Below are 20,309 nucleotides of genomic sequence, written 5' to 3'. Positions count from 1 at the left end.
TTAACCACTCACTCTTTTCTAAAGACGTGTGTTATTATCATATTTAAAGTTCACCAGTAAAGACATGAGTTCCATTTTTCAGAGCTGTTCCCATCACTTTAATACGCTGTCATCATGTTTAATGGAGGAATTATGATCTGAAATGTTCAGTATTAGTCACAGTCGGGTCCTCAGCCAAAGGTTTTAACAGCGATTTAATGAAAACAGCGTGAGAGCGGAACGTGAAAACAGGTCAAAGGAGGAGATTTATGGACTGAATGTGGCAAAAATGTCACATTAACTCTTTAACCCCTGATGTGTCTGCGCTGAGCGTTCTATATATAGGATTTATTTAAATATTTGTATAAATTCAAGGGTTTGCTCAATAAGAAAAAATTCAAATCGTGCTGATAGAATAGAGCTTGTTCTTTCCATAGACATCTGAGCATGCTCAGTTCACCCCCCACCATCTGTGGAATGGGGGTTAAAACACACTCGATTCTTTTCAAAGTTGACAAACATCTTCTTCACTAGTAGGAGAGCTTCAGTGCACAGTTTGATGGACAAATTAAAATTTTGGGATTTTTATTTTTTTTACAATTTTTTTTTTTGAGAATTTCAACTTTGAAAATTTGTCCAACTGATTTCTCAGACACTATTCACCCGAGTCTTTTCGAATTTCACACACACCCTTTACCACTATGAGAGGTGCAGTGCACAGTTTGATACCGGAATTTAAATTTTGGGATTTTTTCTCATAAATTTTACTTTTTTTGTTTTTTTGAAACAAATTTTTTTTTTTAAATTTCAGCTTCAACAATTTGTCCAACCAATTTCTCAGACATGATTCATCAAAATTTTTTTTCAAATTTCACACGTTCTTTAGCCTACATGTGCCTATCATGTGTTGGTAATTGTATTTTCTTTTCAGAAACAAAAGAAAAACTAGTGGTTAATTGATTTTCGTTTTAAAATAGAAGAATTAAAATTGAATTTCAAGACGTTTTTCTTTTTCAGTGTCAAAACATAAACCTGATTTAAAAAACAGATTTGATTTTCGTTTTCTCTTTATAATAACAAAAAGGAAAGTTACTACTTGACAGAAATAACCAAAAACTTCCTTCCACACATGAATCAATGAGCATTCAACTCACTAGTGCTTGTGAATGACGGCGTTGAAGAGCTTTCCGTCCCTCCAGCTGGTGGTGAAGTTGTCACAGCGGATGCCCTGGTATCCATCTGTCATCCTCTGAGACCACAGCAGCAGCTTCTCCTTGGCTGTCATGTCCTCGGACTGACCGTTGACCTGGATGTCTGAGATCTGAGACGGCGGAGACAGACGCCATGTTAAAGGAACAAAGGTCAGCGATGGGTTAACGAATGATACTGAGGGAACGGGGAAGAAATGAGTCATTAGTGGAAACCAAAGGATGGTTTGATTCGACACCCAGAGTTAATGTTCCAAAGAAATGTTTGTCTCAGGTCAAATAAATCTACATCTGTACTCAACTTGTACTGTTTTCCAGTATTATGGGATATTGTCTGACTAATGCTGCCTTCAGGTGCTGTCGGGAAAATTAACCTTTCCATTTGTGTTGTGTTCAAGTCCTGTTGTTGCTGTTGGGAAATTAAAATGGCTCACTCAAAATTTATTTTGCTACCTGGGTAAAATAGTTTTAGACATGTTAATTTATCTGCTTTTTTTGTCATTTCTTTTTCTTCTCCAATATTGATTCACCAGTAAAACCCAAGAAGTTTGATCAGTAACAGTGGATGGACTCACTGGGTTTATATATGTTAAATAATACATAAAAGGAACCAAAAAAGAATGAAAAAATTACAAAATAATAAATTACTTGGAAAAAATAAGTTAAAAATTAACTAAAATGTAAACAAAAAAGAAAAAAATTAGCAACAAAATTTACAAAAATTAATAATTCAACAAAAATAATAAGAAATATGAAGAAAATAAGCCACAAACTGAACAAAATTTATCAATAAAAATAATAAAATACGTAAGAAAATGGAGAAAAACTATTAATTTTTGCTCATTTTGTTGCTAAAATTAACAACAAAATTAACAAAAATGAATAATTCAATAAAATAATAAATAATAGGAAGAAAATAAGCCACAAACTGAACAAAATTTAACAAAAAATGATGAAGTAAGCAAGAAAATGGAGAAAAACTATTAATTTTTGCTCATTTTGTTGCTAAAATTGGAAACAAAATTAACAAAAATTACAAATTCAACAAAATAATAAGTAGGATGAAGAAAATAAGCCACAAACTGAAGAAAATTTAATAAAAAAATAATATATGCACTGAATGATGCACTTATTTCTCTTAAGAAATATCAGTTTTTTCAGGTTATTCAAGTCTTTTTTTGTTTCGATTGTTTGTCAGTGTCAATATTTTCCTCATTTAACTTTTTTTTTTTTTTGCACAAAAAGAAAAAGAAACATTTGTATTTGTCATTATTTACAGGTTATTATGTTATTATTTTACTAATTCTGATCCGCTTCAGATTAAATTGGTCTGAATGTGGATCCTGATCTAAAATGACTGTGACAGCCCTGTTATAATAAACTATATTTAAAGTCACTATTTAAACCCACAGTCAAACTCCCATATGTTTGTATTTAATTGAAGTGCATTTCTCCTGTAAATCCATCCAGGATAATCATACTGTGGGATTGGATGCTTGATTAGACGATAAGAGGCGGAGTTTTGCGTCGTCTTTGATGCTCCATGACTCACTCGGACCAAACTGTGTCTGTTTTCGGAGTCTGGGAACTTCATGTCTGCGGGGCACAATAACACCTAATACGACCCGACCACACCTCTGCCGTCTTTAGTTCCCTTGTTCAGCCCTGTCTTTGTAACTTTAACAATTTGATACTTGAGGGTGCGGTCCTGTTCAGCCCTGGCAGCTCTGGGCATGTGCAGGAAAAGCAGGGGTGGATGGGAAACGAACGGGAGCTGAGCATCAACACACCCTCCACAGAGGACTGAGACATAAATGAAGTGGACAAAAGTATGTGGACACGTTGAGTTCAGGTGTTTGTTTTCTAACAGGGGTCTGGGATAATACAAAACAATAATGACTAATGTCAGAATATAGTTTTATATTATGGGATGGATATCAGTGCATTGGTTAGTTTGGGTTAAATTGTTATCTTTGTTTCCAAAATGACTCACAGATGGTTTAGATTTCATTTCTCTCAACATTAATTTTGTTTTTTTATCCATGACTGATTTTAAATGTTCTTCCTCTAAAAAACAAAATATGAATAAAAAAAAATATATAAAATATTTTTCCTGCTCTGACTGTAAATAATAATTTTCTACCACAAGTAACCATTTACTTTCTCTTAACTTGCTCTTAAACTGGACGGTACTTGCTAATCCTTAACCCATGTTAGTGTGTTACATTAACTTCTTAGATGATTAGAATTTGTAATGAGGAGGATTTTCCCAGAGCAGACTGGGCTGTGATTGGACCGGAGCAGATGGAAAGGTCAGCTGATAGGTGCAGATCCCAGAGACAGAGGTGGAGAGCGGTAAAAATAAACGGAAACATCACACTGACTGAGGAGGAGACCTGGAAGTGGAGGATGATGGTCCAGATCAAACCCAGGGTCAGTTTGGGGTTTCCGTCGGCGATGTCATCGTTCCTGATGTTGACCAGCTTCACCTAGATGAAACGGAAAGACAGCCCAAACAGACAACAAACATTAATAAACACATGTACAGAAAATAAATATTAATACACATGCACAGAAACCATGTCAAAGATTAACATCAAATATGTGTAGAATAAGGGTGTTTTCACACAGTGTACTCGAGTCCGTACTGTACTTGGATACGTTCACACCTTTCCTGCAGATGTTGCATTCACACACACATGCACTGCGGCCTGCGCCCGAGTACGAGTGGGTGTTCCAGGGCTGAAACAGTAGGTGGCAGTGTGGAAGGAATTCTGTCGCTATCCAACAAACGCAGAAATCAGAAGAAGACAAACCCTTACCCAAGGGAGTAGGTTTGATTCTGACATTGGTGCGGACACAAAAGTGCTGCAAGGCAGCACTCCTGAAAGTTGATGTTTTTTTGCATTTGCGATCATAATTTCACGTCATGTAGAGCTGATCTAACCAGCAAACAATCATAGTCAGTTGGTTCTAGCCATTTTGGCACCCTAGGCAAGATATGAATTTGCCCCCCCCCCTTAAAAAACACACACATGCACACAAACACACACATACATATTGGAGGGAGGGGGGGCATGAAGAGGAGGTACATGAAGCATGAGAGGAGATGCACAAAGCAGCCAGCAGTAAACCACATAGAAACATGTATCAAACAGCCAACTAGCAGTAAACCATATAGAAACATGTATAAACCATATATAAACATATATAAACCAGTTCAGCAGCAGTAAACCACACAGCTTAGCAGATATCTCATATCTTAATCATCTTCAGTTCCATTATTAGCCAACTTTGCTTCATTTCAGTTCAGCTAGCTGTTGCTAGTAACATCAAACTTTTTTAACATTATAAAAGGTTCCATCCATCTATAATTGGATTATTTTTCTGCCTCCTCTTCTCTCCTCTTCTAAACTGTGCAGCTAAGGCCTTGGAAGGCCTTTTCATGGTGATAAACTCTCCATCCTTTACCTGGATGTTTAGTTCTACACCTGTCTGACTGTCATTCAGCTCCACTCTGTCTGTCACTCACACACACAGTGAGCACCGGTCTGGGAGAGCTCACCTGAGACATTACAGGGGGGGTTGTTGTTGTTGTTTTTTTTTTTCTCTCATTTCTTTATTTTAAGACAATTAATGAGAAATTATCATGTTATCAGTTATCAGCCTATGCCATGAACCGGCCCAGCAGCACAGACACGCATACGCACATGCAGGCAAACAGACACATGTACAAATGTAAATGTAAATGACACCTCTGATGTTCAAATCCGTCTAGCTGACGTGACCCAGGCAGAACAAACACAGACATGTTGACCACATACACTAAGCGGTTGGAGATACGAACTGCCTCCTGTCTGGTCCAACTTTTTTTTTTTCGTCCTGTCCGACTAGCGGATAACTGCAGCTTTTACAAATAGATGGAGTAACAGCAAGGACAGCCAATCACATGTAAGATAGCAAAACCGCAGAGCCAATCAGAGAGTGATAATTAGGTTAGAGGCGGGACTTCTAGCAGAGACAGACTATTAACCCTTTGTGTGCCATAATCATTGACTAAACACTACGGACAGCGGTTGGATTGGTAGGGACAACACATCAGTGGCAGGATATTGGTAGGGACATGTCCCAAGCGTCCCTATGCAATTCTACGCCCCTGCCCTTACCTATCTGTTATCCTGTTTAAGGCAGAGAGAAGCAGAGCCACCTCTGTTGTCCCTGATATATCACTGAATGGTTCGGTCCATTAGGTGAGCCCGTGCTGCGCCGACCCGAAGCTTTTATCAGGAGACAACAGGAGGACTCTCTATGGTCTGGTGGGGATTAAGCCCCTTCCCTTGTCGGAGTGGTGATTAAGTCAGTTCTGAACTCGGGGATGGATCGCATTCATGCGGCAACGTACCGTGCTGGAATACGGGCAGTCCAGACCAAGGACTACTTTCAAATGGACCCGGGTACGGAACTCGAGCACAGAACGGTTGCATTCACATGGATAAAATGAAGTGGAGTTTGGGGTCAAACTGACTCAGATACGGACTGGAGTACACTGTGTGAAAACACCATGACCTTTTAACAGCAGAGGCTGAGTCAGATGAACACCACATACAAGTGATTTTATATGGTGTGTTTTTAACAAGAAAAAACAATTAGAACAGAAGACAATAGATCAGCATACAATAGAACAGAACAGAACAGAACAGAATAGAATAGAATAGAATAGAATAGAATGTCCTTTATTACCTCTGCCAGGAGGTATTGTGATCGCTTTGCTTTGTGTGCGTGTTTGTTTGTTAGCAAGATAACTCAAAAAGTTATGGACGGATTTTCATGAAATTTTCAGGAAATGTTGATACTGGCACAAGGAAAAAATGATTAAATTTTGGTGGTCATCGGGGGAGGGGGGGACCCACGGGGGGCCCCACTGATCGGCCCTGGCGGAGGTCTGTGCTGTCTTTTCTAGAAAAGCACTCAGAGAGCGCAGACCTCCGCCAGGGCTGATTATTATTATTATTATTATTGTAAGAACAGAGGTTTATTGTTCAACTTATGGAACATAATTCACATTTTACAGCATTATTGCACAACTAACTAAATCATTGACAGTTTCCACACGTCAGGTCCTGGATGTGTTTCATTATTTTGCTGAAACATCCACTTTTGACCTCGATGGAACTGAGCATGTGCAGAAGGAGCATGTGGGCTTAATGGAACTAACCTGGGCACAGTTCAATGACTTCACACTGACTTTTAATGTAATAAACCACACATGCATGGGCTGAACTTTGACCTCCATCCACCTCTGATGGAAAAGCTGAAGTTAGAGGCTGGACGTTTACCTGCCGGTGTCTGAGAAAGTCAAGAGCGATCTGTACGTTCTGCAGTTTGTGGAATCGCATGCGTCCTTTCTCTCTGGGCTGTGGATGAAACAGAGGAAACACACATGTGATCAGTTAGAACACAGGTCTCAAACTCATGTTCTTTCAGGGGCCACATTCAGCCCAATTTGATCTCCAGCAGGCCGGACCAGTCAAATAATAACATAATAACCTATAAGTAATGACAACTCAGATTTTTTTAGGGCAAAAAAATAACATTAAATGATGAAACTACTTCTATCCAATACAAAAAATGATGTGAATAATTGGAAAAAACTGAAATTTCTGAAGAAAAATAAGTACCATGTTATCAATATTATGCCTCAACTTATGATTCATACATATGCATTACAGATCAGATCTACCAAGACACCAAACAGGCAGAATATTGTTTAAATTGCACTTATTTTTCTTTAGACATTTCAAGTTGTTCATATTTGTTCAGGTTATTGACATTTTATTGTTAAAGGATATCAGAATTTAATGATCTTTGCAATAAATCAAAGAGGAAAAAATGGGTGTTGCCATTATTTAGAGGCATAATATCATATTATTTCTCACATTAAACCAAGAGGAACATTTGGAGTCATTATTTCTAGGTTATTATGCTGTTATTTTTGACTTTGATGCCCTTGACTGTTAATATCTTCAGGGTAATTTTTGCATTTTGCACTTTGTAAATTCATCCCACGGGCCAGACTGGAACCTTTGGCGGCCCGGATTTGGCCCCCGGGACGCATGTTTGACACCTGTGAGTTAGAACATAAAGATCAGTCAGAGATGATCCATGTAGAGGAGGCATCCAAAATTAAGAAGTAAAAAGAAAGAATTGAACAAAAATGATGATATTCAGGGTTAATGAGTCAAACATGGACAATATAAACACATTTAAAGGCTTTAGGAAGACTGGACTGACGACTGACGGTCTGATGGAAAATATTACAGCATTAGAACCAGAAATATGACTTAAGAAAAACTGAATTAATTAGTTTTAGCTTTAGAAAACAAACTAATTTAACCTCATGATAAATAATGTACAGTCTTATATGTATTTTATTATCTGAAAGGAATGCAAAAAAAGTCAAATGTGCAGAAAGTGAACAAATATTTACAGGAAACTTCATGCCCTTTTGCAAAAATAAAGGCTGGTCATTCAACAGCATAGACAGTGTCTGCAGATGAGAAACAACAGAGTCAATGGATGTCTGTAACAACGGAGCAGAGCCAAACCAGCAGCAAAGCATGAAAAAAAAGAAAAGAAAAAAAAGAATAATAAGGATAATTATAATAATTAAAAGGCTGACAGTAATATTAAAGCCACTCACCAACCGAACGCTCCTGTCCCTCAGCTTTAGCAATGAAAGGAGGAAGAGAAGGAGAGAGAGAAAAGGAAGGAAGGAGGGAAGGAAGGAAGGTAGGAAAGAAGGAAGGAAGGAGGGAAGGGAGAGAAGGAAGGAAGGAAGGAGGGAAGGAAAGGAGGGAGGGAGGAAGGAAGGAAGGAAGGAAGGAAGGGAGGAGGGAAGGGAGGGAGAGAGGAAGGAGGGAGGGAAGGGAGGAGTGAAGGGAAGAAGGAAGGAAGGAGGAGGGAAGGGAGGGAAGGTAGGAAAGGAAGAAGGAAGGAAGGAAGGAAGGAGGGAAGGGAGGAAGGAAGGAAGGAAGGAAGGAAGGAAGGAAGGAAGGAAGGAAGGAAGGAAGGAAGGAAGGAAGGAAGGAAGGAGAATGAGAAGCAGAACAGTGTTTGAGATCATTCCACCTCAGGGTCCACAGACGTGTTCAGACTGTGGAGGTTTTCAGATGAACGGAGCTGAAGCCATAAACGACAGCAGCCATGAAGCTCAACTCCAGGCACAAAAATATACAAAGAATAAAGAAAAAAAAAGGACAGAACCGAGGAAATGAGGAAAGAGAGGAAATGAATGTTTAACCCTCAGGAGTCAGACTGGATTTTCTGTAATACTTTAGATTTAGCCTTTTTATTTCTCATTATTAAATTGTTTACTTTGTTGTGTCTGGTATCATTTTCATCAGTACATCATCACCTGTGTGATTTTATTTGTATCATTATTTATTTATTATTATTATTATTATTATTATTATTATTATTATTATTATTATTATTATTAATTTACTTATGTATTTATTTTTACATTTGACATGCTGTATGGACACACTGAAGCTAAACTCACACAAAAAAACGGAAATCCCGGAAGGAAAAGGTTAAATTCTTTACTATTTGTCACCAAAAACATGTTGAATGAACCATTTTTATAACTTAGAATGAATATATAAATTGAAAACGTAAAAAAAACCAAACATATTTATCAAATAATGAAGTTATACATAATTGTTCACATGAAAATGCAGGTAACGCCTCAGGAGTTTTTAGGAAAACTATATATAACTATATACAACTATGTACAACTATTATAACTATATACAACTATTAGAGTGACATACAATTATATACAACTATATACATTTATTCCAACTATATACAAGTATTACAACTATATATAACTATTCCAACTATATACAAGTATTACAACGTTATACAATTATATAAAACTATTTCAACTGTATACAGCTATATATAACTATATACAGCTATTTCAACTATACATAACTATCGGTATATACAATTATATACAACTATTACAACTATATACCATTATATACAACTATATACTAGTATTCCAACTATATATAACTATTCCACCTATATACAACTATTACAACTATATACAACTATTACAACTATATACATCTATATATAACACCATTCAGCTGTCCTATGATCCCATCCATCTGATTGGTTGATGTAGTTCCATTTTTCCTCCTTTTAATCCTGTTTTTTCTGTCTGTTCCTGAACTAACCTGATGATAATATTAGTGTAAATTCTGTTTTTATTGTGTATAATGGGTCTGGTTTACTCGTCCTTTTAACACTTTTGACTTCAGTTTTATTTTAACATTTCCACTTAAACACCAGTGTAAGTAAAGACTGATCTTAAATCAGTTACATTATTTGGACGTGACGGTGTGTTCAGGGACTCCAAAGGGTTAAGGAGTTACAGGGGATGCAACAGAAGAATAAAGAGTATATAATGTGTAGAAGTTAAAAACTGAGGGCATCCATGTACAGTTACAGGTTCAGCTCAGGTTAAGGCTTTGATTGACAGCTTGGATGCAGATGGTTACAGGTTGTTGCCACGGGGACAATATTCACGGTCGATTGAAGGTAAGAACTCCTGGTGTAATTAATTTGATTTAAAGGGTGGAAAATGACTGAGGCAAAAAAAAATAACATAAGACAGAGTTGAAGCTCAGGCCCATCCATAACAAAGGTCAGAGGTCAAAGGTCAAAGGCTCACCAGTGTCTCCCCAGACAGGACCTCCAGCAGGGAGATGAGGTTGTGTCCATCTCGAAGGTCTTCGTACAAGTCTGTGACGTGGCGCTGGGCCTGATGGGAAACACGAAACAGGAAGAGGTGTTTACGGCGTTAAAACGAAGCTGAACACGCTCATTATTTCATCCAATCATTTCACAGGTTTTTGCACAAACGTAGCCGTTGTTTACTTGTTTTCACGATAAATGATGTGACTGAACCTCCAACCCTGGTGATATTTCCCACATGACAGGTCAGAAGGAACCACAAGAACCAGGATTTAAGTCAGTGAGGAGAAAAAGGTACATTATATGGACAAAAGTAATTGGACACGTTGAGTTCAGGTGTTTCTTTTCTAACAGGGGTCTGGGATCCAACACAATAATGACCAATGTCAGAATATAGTTTTATATTATGGGATACAAATCAGTGCATTGGTTAGTTTGGGTTCAGTTATTGTCTTTGTTTCTAAACAAAGACTTCCTCTCAATTTCTAAAATATTTTTCATGCTCTGACTGTAAATAATAACTTTTTCTATCACAACTAACCCGCTTCTTTCTTTTTTTATGTGTATTTTGCTCAGTGTGATGCTCTTTTCTCCATTTTTATTCATTTTGAGACTTTTTTGTTCACTTTTTATGCTTGTGTTGCTCATTTGTATTAATTTTGTTTTCGTTTTTGTGTTTGAAAGTTTGTGTCTGTAACTAATGTACTAGGACACTATTGAAAAACAGAGTTTTCATCTCAGTGAGGTTTTCCTGGTTTATAGAAAGGTAATAATAATAATAATAATAATAATAATAATAATAATAATAATAATAATAATAATAATAAATGTTGTTGCTTATTCTGTTCTGTTCTTTTAACTGTTGTTTGTTTTTTTTTAATAAAAATCTACTTTCTTCACATCTCACTGAGGAAGAAAAATCTAATATTAAACTTTGAGGATATATTGATGTTTATAAACTATACGGACATAGATATTGGGACACATCATGTCTACAGCTGTAAGATGTCCTGTTCATGAGGATCTAAGATAAAAACATCAATATTTCCTTAAATTTAAATGGGAGTTTGAAGAAAGTAGATGGTTAGCAAAAAAAAAAACAACCCACACTGTAAAATGAACAGAATAAACAACAAAATAAAAAAAAAAAGAAGAGCAACACAAACCTAAAAAATGAACAAAACCAGCCTTAAAATGAACAAAAATGAAGAAAACAGCATCATAATGAGCAAAATACACACAAAAAAGAAAGTAGGTGGTTAGTTGTGGTAGAAAATTATTATTTACAGTCAGAGCAGGAAAAATATTTTATAAATTTAGAGGAAGAACATTTAAAACCATAGTCATAGATTAAAAAAAAAGAGAAAATCAATGTTGAGAGAAATCTATCACCATCTCTGAGTCATTTTATAAACAAAGATAATAATTTAACCCAAACTAACCAATGCACTGATATGTACCCATAATATAAAACTATATTCTGACATTCGTCATTAGTGTTTTGGATCCCAGACCCCTGTTAGGAGAGAAACACCTGAATCCAACGTGTCCCATTACTTTTGTCCACATAGTGAACTTTTCTAAAGGGTTGGGCATCGGATTTGCATTCTTTACTTTCTTCTGAGCTTTTTTTTTTCTGCAGGAGTACAACTCGACACAGGTCAGGAATTCATCGCCGTAAGCAGCCAAGCCTGACACTGAGTAAAGATGCTAAATGGAGGCTGTCATCTCTGACAAATGATGGATGAAACCATCAGAAAAAACAAAACAAAACAAAAAAAAAAACAGCATCTGTGCGGTGAAACGTGCCCTGGTGAACACAAACTGTGAACAGAAGTCCAAAAGGTGGCATCAAAACTCCCAACAGCGTGTTTTTTTTGTAAAGGAGGTGCATTCAGGTGACGGTGGGAGGGGCTATAAAACAGACATGGGGGGGTGGAGTCTCCATGCAGGAGGAATCATGACCGGTTCTGCTGAATGGACCGGTACCTACCTTTACCCACCAATGCTGAGGAGAGGAAGAGGATGGAAGATGAAGGAGAGAGGGATGAAAACAGTAATGGATGGAAAAGGAGAAGACCAGAGGAATTAATTTTACCTCAAATAAACATAGTGATTAGAATGAGTCTGTTTACATGACCAGAAAAATCCAAATAATAAGCAGATCTTAAAAAAAAAGCGATAATCATAAACCCTGGTTTAGATGTTTTGGTCCATTATCGGTTTTATTTCAGAGTACATACGAACATATACGATCTGTATGCTGCACATATTTTCTTTGACGTTATTCTGTTGCTGCTTCGACCGTTGAATTTCCCCGCTGTAGGACCTTCAATCTGTAAAGTTTCTAATAGTGATGATAGAATTAAACTTCCTGTTATTGTCTTTACGACAATAGTTAGTTACGTAACTTTCATTTTCTATGATTTTAATTGTTTTTTTTTTTACACATGTGCAGATGTAACAATGAAATACATCAGATTAATTTGTATACATGCAGGAAGATAAGATAATTTAAGATAATTTAGGATAAGATAAGATAATTTAAGATAAGATAAGACAAGACAAGATAAGGTAAAATAAGACAGGATAACATAATTTAAGATACGACAAGATAAGAAAGGTAAGGAAAGATGGTATCATTTAAGATAAGAAAGATAAGGTAAAATAAGATAAGACAGATAATATAAGAAAAGATAAGGTAAGATAAGACAGGATAACTTAAGATAATTTAAGATAAGATAAGGTCATTTAGGATAAGATTGGATAAGATAAGATAAGAAAATTTAAGATAAGACAGGACAAGATAAGATCATTTAAGATATGATATGATAAGATAATTTAAGATAAGATAAGACAGGTAGATTGCTGCTGTTTTCTAATTAAACAGATCAGATGATCCTGTTTAAATGATCACTTAAATAATGGGATCATAATGGTGTCAGTATTGGTGTGGATGTAAACGGGCTCAGTGTTCTGGTCCAAATGGATCAGAACCAGTGTATCAGCATGTATTTAATCCAGGTTAAACCCAGGTGAGCGCTGCCTCTGCCCTCTAATGGAATGACAGTACATTTATGGTACAAGTTCCAACAGCGTCTGGTTTATGTTGGCACTGACTTCAACACAGTTATGACCCACTGACTGCAGATCAGATCCACTGACTGCAGATCAGATGGATGCACTGACAGTTACCACGGCGACCACCAGGGTTCACTGTCTACACATGCATGAGCAGCACCATGGATCCACCTGAGAACTGTTGAACCCATCCTGCAGACACAGGTTTAAACTGATGATCCATGTCTGTGTCTTAGTTTACACTGAAGAAGGACTGAGCAGGGCATGATGGGAAATGTCTGTTTGCACTTTCCTTATGTCTTTCTTCTTCTGGACTGACAGATGCTGCATTTGAACACTTATTTCATCAGACATGACCTTAATGTTTTCAACAATCTAACACGTTTTCAGGGTAAAAAGGAATTAGTATTTTTACTGGTTAAAAAGCTCTTCTTCTTCTTCTTCTTCTTCTTCTTCTTCTTCTTCTTCTTCTTCTTCTTCTCATTATTACTACTTACATAAATTCTTACTTGTATATTGTTGTTATGACTATTACCATTATCACTTTATTATAATTATTATCCTATTATTAAAACTGAATATCTAGTCTAGTCTAGTCTAATGTAATCTGATCTAATCTAATCTAATCTAGTCTTGTCTAATCTAATCTAATCTAATCTAATCTAATCTAATCTAATCTAATCTAATCTAATCTAATCTCATGGTCGTCCATCACCTCTCTGAGGCCTTGGTTGCTGCTCAAAGGTGGATGATAAACTACAGATGCTTCTGAGGGTCATAAAGCACTGCTTTGCTTTTCTTTTCCTTTCCTTTTCAGTGTGTAAACCATTAGTGCATGTATCTGACAGCCTCTTATCTGTGGCCCTCCCCTCCTCTGTGTTCCGTGGCCCTCCCCTCCTCTGTGACCCCCCCACCCCCACCCCCCCTTTGGAAACCCCCACCCGGAACATGCCACAGGTGTGACTTCATGTTGACTTCACCTGCATTCGTCTGAAACTGATCCTTTCACTGACAGACCTGAAGTGTTTGGACGATGGAGAAACAAGGCTCCAAAAGAACAGCTATATGTTCTGACGTCCTGTTCTGTCTTCGACACAATATAAAATGATTTACAGAGAACAGGAAATGGCTCAGCGTCCTTTTACGGCTCCGCACCGCTGAACCCGCCCCCCCATTGGTCTGCCCCCTTACGGTCCGCCTCCACCAAACCGAGCATGAAGACATTAAATCAGTTTAACATCAGGTTCCAACAGCTGATAGTATCACAGCCAGAGAGGAAGACAGGAGGGTTAGAACTGAGTTATAGAATAGAATAGAATAGAATAGAATAGAATAGAATAGAATAGAATAGAATAGAATAGAATAGAATAAAATAAAATAATATTGAATAGAAGAGAAGAGAATAATATAGAATAGAATAAAATAGAAAAGAATAATATAGAATCAAATATAATAGAATAGAAGAAAATAATATAGAAGAGAACAGAATAGAATAGAATAGAATAGAACAGACTAATATAGAATAGAACAGAACACAATAGAACACAATAGAATAGAAAAGGCTTTCCTGTCATTGTTTGTACAATGACATTAGCAGTGCTTTTCCAGTCAGTGCAATAATATAAAAACAAATAAACAATACAATTAGAAAAACTGAAAAATATGGTAAGAAAAAAGAATATAAAATTTCACAAAAGTAAAATAAGACTCGAACTACATAAAAAAAAAACACATAAAATATGAATAGACACAGTATTTATAATATTAACAGTATGATAAATATGAACAATATTAACAGTATGTACATCTATGAAGTCAAGTCTATATAAAAACAGTGCATTTATATTTGAATAAATATTGGATTGTTGTTGCTGAATAGAAGATTATTGCACGACTTATTGCACATAATTCACATTTTACGGGGTTATTGCACATTATTGGAAATGACTGAACGGGAAGAAACACCAAAGTTGTTAGTTTGACACCAGAGTTATTAGTTTATGGTGGTTTTAATATGAGAATCAGACACTTTCCAGAACATTCATTTCTCCCTCTGTCTACCATATTACTCTAAATGCTTCTTCTCCACACATGAATGCCAGTCTTGGGGCTCCACCCACATCTGCGTCTGTGTTGCACATGTGCTACCGTTGGCCTCAACCACCGAGGGTCCTGGATCCAGACCAGAATTTGGCTTTTGAGAAGGAGCTAAGTGAGTCCAGATGCCCATGACTCACCCCCCAAACTGACGGAGAACATTTAAGAGCCACTACTATGTTCTCATCCATCGGTAGCAGAATATGCTGCATATTCATGGAAAGGAAAACACTCTGTGGGCTAACGTTTTCCCTCTTGTTCCATTTTAGAAACAAAAAAAATGAATGGGCCAATGTCTGTTGGCGTGAACGAACAAATAATGTGGAATCACTTAATGTCGTGAGGTTGTAAATGTTTCACTGCCCGTGGGAGTTTCCTGGAAGAGGAGGGTTTTAACTGCCCTGTAGATGGGGGTTTACGATAGAACGGCTAATTTTTCACCCTTAACCTTCCAGTACCCAGGTGAGCATATTACGCACACTTTGCACTTCATGTTATAAACAGTCATAATCGTTAGCCTCATAGTATAATTGTCTAAGTCATATTGTTTCAGGTCGTAGCCAATGATGCAAAATGTAGCGGTAGTGTTAGTATAATACATTTACGCAATTCAGCTGAAAATATAACTTCTATGATCTCAGTGGGAGTTTTCTGATTAAATAAATGTGAATTAAAAATGCGTTTTATTCACATTGTCGATTTCCACAAAAAAAAAAAAACCCCATCACATTATGTTATTTCATCAACAAAAAAATCATCAAAAATTAAGAAAAAAACTCAAAATATCACAAAAATGTTGGAGTATTGATAAAACAAAGTAAAATTTAACCTTCCAGTATCTGGGTGAGCACATTACGCACACTTTGCACTTCATGTTATAAATAGTCATCATCGTTAGCCTCATAGTATAATTGCTTAAGTCATATTTTTTCAGGTTGTAGCCAATGATGCAAAATGAGGCAGCTGTGTTAGTTTAATACATTTACGCAATTTGGCCAAAAATGTAACTTCTCTGATCTCAGTGGGAGCTTTCTGATTAAATAAATGCAAATTACAAATGTGTTTTCTTCACATTGTTGATTTACACATATAAAATCCCATTTTGTTATATTTCATCAACAAAATTAAATATTACATATTTACATAATAATGTATCTTGTAAATGAATTGTTGATCTTAACTGTTTGTAATAATTTTGTAATAAAATTGATTGATTGATTGATTGATTGATTGATTGATTAAAAAACACCAAAAATCAAGAAAAAACTCAAAAATGTTTCTGGGTACAGTTAGAGTACTGATAAAAACAAGTACAATTTAACCTTCCGGTATCTGGGTGAGCATATTACGCACACTTTGCACTTCATCTTACAAAAGGTCATATTATTTTTCACAATTTCTTTTAGGTCAGAATTCAAAAGTTGTTCATTTTTGCATGATTTTTTAAAATGTCACCCATCCACTAAAATAAGTACATTAGAAAATTTTTTTAATTCCTACACTAACACCCTTGTACCAAGTGAGTAAAAAATGCCCATTGACATATGTTAGCGTTTAATGTAACACAAAAAATAGCAATGTATATTAACCTATGTTGGTGTTGATCATTAAATCAGGCCTGAAAACATTATTGTTTACTGCAGCTTTCCCTTAAACGCTTAAATAATGTCTTTTAAATGAGCTTTAAAATCACATTTTATCGCTGATGATTTGAATTTCTATTTTAATTTTTAACTTTCTCTCATCTTAAATGTATTTTTATGCCTCTCCTGTGATGCTTTTATGTAAAGTACTTTGAATTGTCCTGTGCATGAAATGTGCTATACAAATAAACTTGTCTTGCCTTATGCCAGGATGAAAAAAAAAAACAACAAAACACAAATTTTTATGTAGAATATTGGGAAAAGGGGGTTTTTAGTTCTTTTTGCATCAAAATTATGGTTAATTTCCATAACAAACATGGCATTTAAAGGGTTAAAAAATATGTCAATTATTGAGTATTTGGTATTTTTGTTTATGGCTCAAGGTGATGAAATATAAAAAAAAAAAAAAAAAAAAAAAGTAAAAACATTAAAAAACAAACTGTTAAAACATTTTGACATTACTCCAGTACTGTTCATATTAGGCGCTTCTGCTGGTTAAAGGGCTTCTGTGGGCGGATACCGAAGGGTTAATGAGAAAGTCCAGAGTGAGGAGGTGGGTTTGTTTGGCTTCAGCCCGTCATGACCTGTTTACCTCCATGAATGTGTGATGTGCTGAAGGTCTTTCAGGGCTTTAGTCTGAGGTCAGTGAGAATGGACGGACGCTGATGGAGGCTTTACACAGTCGGAGCTGATGACGGACAGACCTCACCATCCCAGAGCAGTGATGCAGGAGCTAATTAGTGTGTTTATTACAGCTGTGTCAAACAACACACAGCTGAAGGATGGATGACCGCAGAGGTAAAGGTGTCATTTAGGAGAATAAACCTGCATTCTCCTGCTGCAGTCGACTGTTTATTCACAGCTGGGTCTGTCTATGAAACAAAATATGGAGCCTTTTCACACTGCGTGAATATGTTACCCGCGGAACTGGAACTTTAAATCCATTTAGGTGTTTATATTGTTAATGACCTGTTTATTTATTTATTATTTTCTATCTTCTTTAACGGTACCAGAATGCACTGTCTTGACTGTCTTTTTATACATGTCTTGTTTGTATTACCTTGTTTTTTTGTTTTTTTTGTTTGTTGATCGTGTCTGGTGTCAATCTCTGTATCATGAATACATTACTTGAAATTCTAAACGTTTACTTGTTAAATGAAAAGTTCTACAAATGTTGAAAAGTTCTATAAACCAAGTAAAAAAACAAAAAAACACAACCTTTAGATCAAGGATGAATTTGGGAAATGTTAAAATTACACTAAGATATTAATCACTTTAGTTCAGGGGTCACATGCAGACCAATTCAATTTCCAGTGGGTCAGATCAGTAAAATACTACCATAATATCCAATAAACTCCAAATTTTCACCTTGTAAATGGGTGTTTCCATGAAACTGGGTTTATTTGAGTATCTGTCACTTTTCCATCTTTTTAGACCCAATAATAAAAGGTAAATGTAGACATATTTTCACCCAGGATGGACCTAATGATGACCTCAGATAAATGCAAAAAAAATTATACTCTTCCTCTAAGCCATCCCATAATTAATGAATTTATAATCAAATATTGGGTCCAAAAAGAGGACCCAAATATGGACATTAAATCTCCCTAGCTGTCAGTGCATTAGATGTGAAAACATGTGTGTAAATGGTCTTCTATAGACTCTAAATAAAGACACTGTGTTCAATGTGTGGATCCTAGTGGTTTTTCTAATCCACACATGTGGGTTTTTCATCAATCTCAGTCTCATTCCAGGTTTGGTGTGGAACCCATTGTGTCCACTGGCATTACATGCGGAACTTGAACATTTTAACACTAATAAATCGCAAGTGATTTTACAACAGCAGCCATTTTTGTGAAACACTGCCTTGAATATTTACTTCGATTCCCAAAATGCACCTGTGAGACAATAAAAAGATATTCAAAAAATACTAGCAATTTTCATGTCCTTTTGACCGTGTTACATGCAGATTCTGGTATAAAATAATATAAAAATGTATTTTATCTGAAAAATAGTTTCTCTTTATCTCAGTAAATATTTATTTTTAAAATAGACCTAAAGTTCTTCCAAACCTGCTTCATAACATTTATCTACATCTGGTTTGAATTTTCAGTGTCTCCATGTCCTGTTTTTAGGACCAGTTCCATCGAAGCACCCATCTGTATTCTAATCCAGTGGTTCCTAAACTTTTCTTCCTTGTGTGTTTTTTTTGTCTTCTCTTTTTTGTGTTTAATAGGTCTGTAGGTCTCTGGTATAATTATATATTTTTTTGTATTGTGTTTGTGTGGTCCCTTATGTTTAAGTACATGTTTATGTAAATGTATCCTACTATAATGGACGTTTCTGTGCCCGAGGCGTATTTGTCCGATCGATGTCACGCTGTTGCACCACGGGAGGGCGCTATCGTACAATGGCACCACGGGTACAATGCCGCTAGTAATTTAAAATTAGAAAAAAAAAAAAAAAGAAAAAGAGGAAAAAATCCTCCTGGGAAGTCTTTTGAGTGAATTCCAGTTTCCAAACCTCCAGGAGATGTTCGATCCCTTTATTTAATTGGGAGAAACAGCACAAGTTAAACAAAAACCAGACAACTTACCACTAAATAATTCTCTTATTAGGTGTCTGAGTTTTTTTCCTTAACATCCACAAATAGAATTTTCACAACCTCGAACAGGACAAAGCCTCGTGCCCCCCCGGGATCTCTGGCGCCCCCCTGAGGGTTTGAGAACCACTGCTGTAATCTCCTAAATCCACTGTAAACCCAAACACTATCCTCATAAAACCATAAAACCATAACCCCCATGTTCTAATCAGTTTATGTGCTTTTATTCTGATCTCAACCTGTTCATATCCGAGCTGCAGCTTTAAACCATGTGAGCCATGATTCACTGAGTAAACATGTGCACTTTCATTCTGATGTCCAGATGACAAAGAGGAGAACATTTAACCTTTGATTCCTACTGTGGTTTGTTCTGTGTGAGAGCGTGTGTTCAGAGGGGTTTTGTTGTTGTTGCGTTGTTTCAACATAAAGGAAAAGCTCGTACCTTCATCAAATGCTTGTTCACCCATTTTGTGAAGGTCTTTTTCTGAACTCGATCCCGTTCATCTGCAAAATCAGAAAAGAGAACATCAGACACAGTTAGAGAACATACGCCCTTATTTATAAAATGATCATCGTAGAAGTTCTGACAAACATGACGATGTTTTCAAGGACAAGCTGAGGGTGAGAACCATTAAGAAACAACTGTCAAAACAAGTCTAGAAAAGTGACAAAAATAGAAGCTGTTGTTTTGTCTGAAGTTATTATGGGATGTTCCTATCGTTGCTTAGTTGCAGTTTGTTGATCCACAGTTCAGACTAAACTGTGACAGTTCTGACCTTGTTTGTGGGATTCAAACAGATAAAGGAAGGCGTTGGGTATCACCTGGTGTTAAAAAGATGTACAAGTATATGCTGTGTGTGTAGGTGTGTGTGTGTGTGTGTATATATACATACATACATATATATATATATATATATATATATATATATA

General features: G+C 36.2%; 1 protein-coding gene across 3 annotated transcripts in view; it reads right to left on the bottom strand.

Annotated features, from left to right (window-relative positions):
- plecb (plectin b) overlaps nucleotides 1–19,883 on the bottom strand; it is a 70,668-nt gene extending 50,785 nt beyond the window's left edge. Inside the window, exons 1-6 of one of the 3 annotated variants that reach the window (XM_030158899.1) lie at nucleotides 19,822–19,883; nucleotides 9,934–10,023; nucleotides 7,888–7,911; nucleotides 6,524–6,601; nucleotides 3,584–3,676; nucleotides 1,134–1,300 (exon numbers count right to left, since the gene is read on the bottom strand). In XM_030158899.1, the coding sequence (XP_030014759.1) occupies nucleotides 1,134–1,300; nucleotides 3,584–3,676; nucleotides 6,524–6,601; nucleotides 7,888–7,911; nucleotides 9,934–10,023; nucleotides 19,822–19,827 (458 nt within the window). In that variant the 5' untranslated portion in view covers nucleotides 19,828–19,883. Of the gene's footprint in view, nucleotides 1–1,133; nucleotides 1,301–3,571; nucleotides 3,677–6,523; nucleotides 6,602–7,887; nucleotides 7,912–9,933; nucleotides 10,024–19,821 lie in introns of all 3 variants that reach the window. The other 2 variants (XM_030158900.1, XM_030158901.1) reach the window with 2 other exon arrangements.
- Between the last annotated feature and the right edge of the window lie 426 nt (nucleotides 19,884–20,309).

Source organism: Sphaeramia orbicularis, chromosome 16 (genome assembly GCF_902148855.1).
Source record: "Sphaeramia orbicularis chromosome 16, fSphaOr1.1, whole genome shotgun sequence".
NCBI classification, from domain to species: Eukaryota; Metazoa; Chordata; class Actinopteri; order Kurtiformes; family Apogonidae; genus Sphaeramia; species Sphaeramia orbicularis.
Note: the sequence above shows the minus strand (reverse complement) of the source record. Positions and strands in the feature narration are given on the sequence as shown.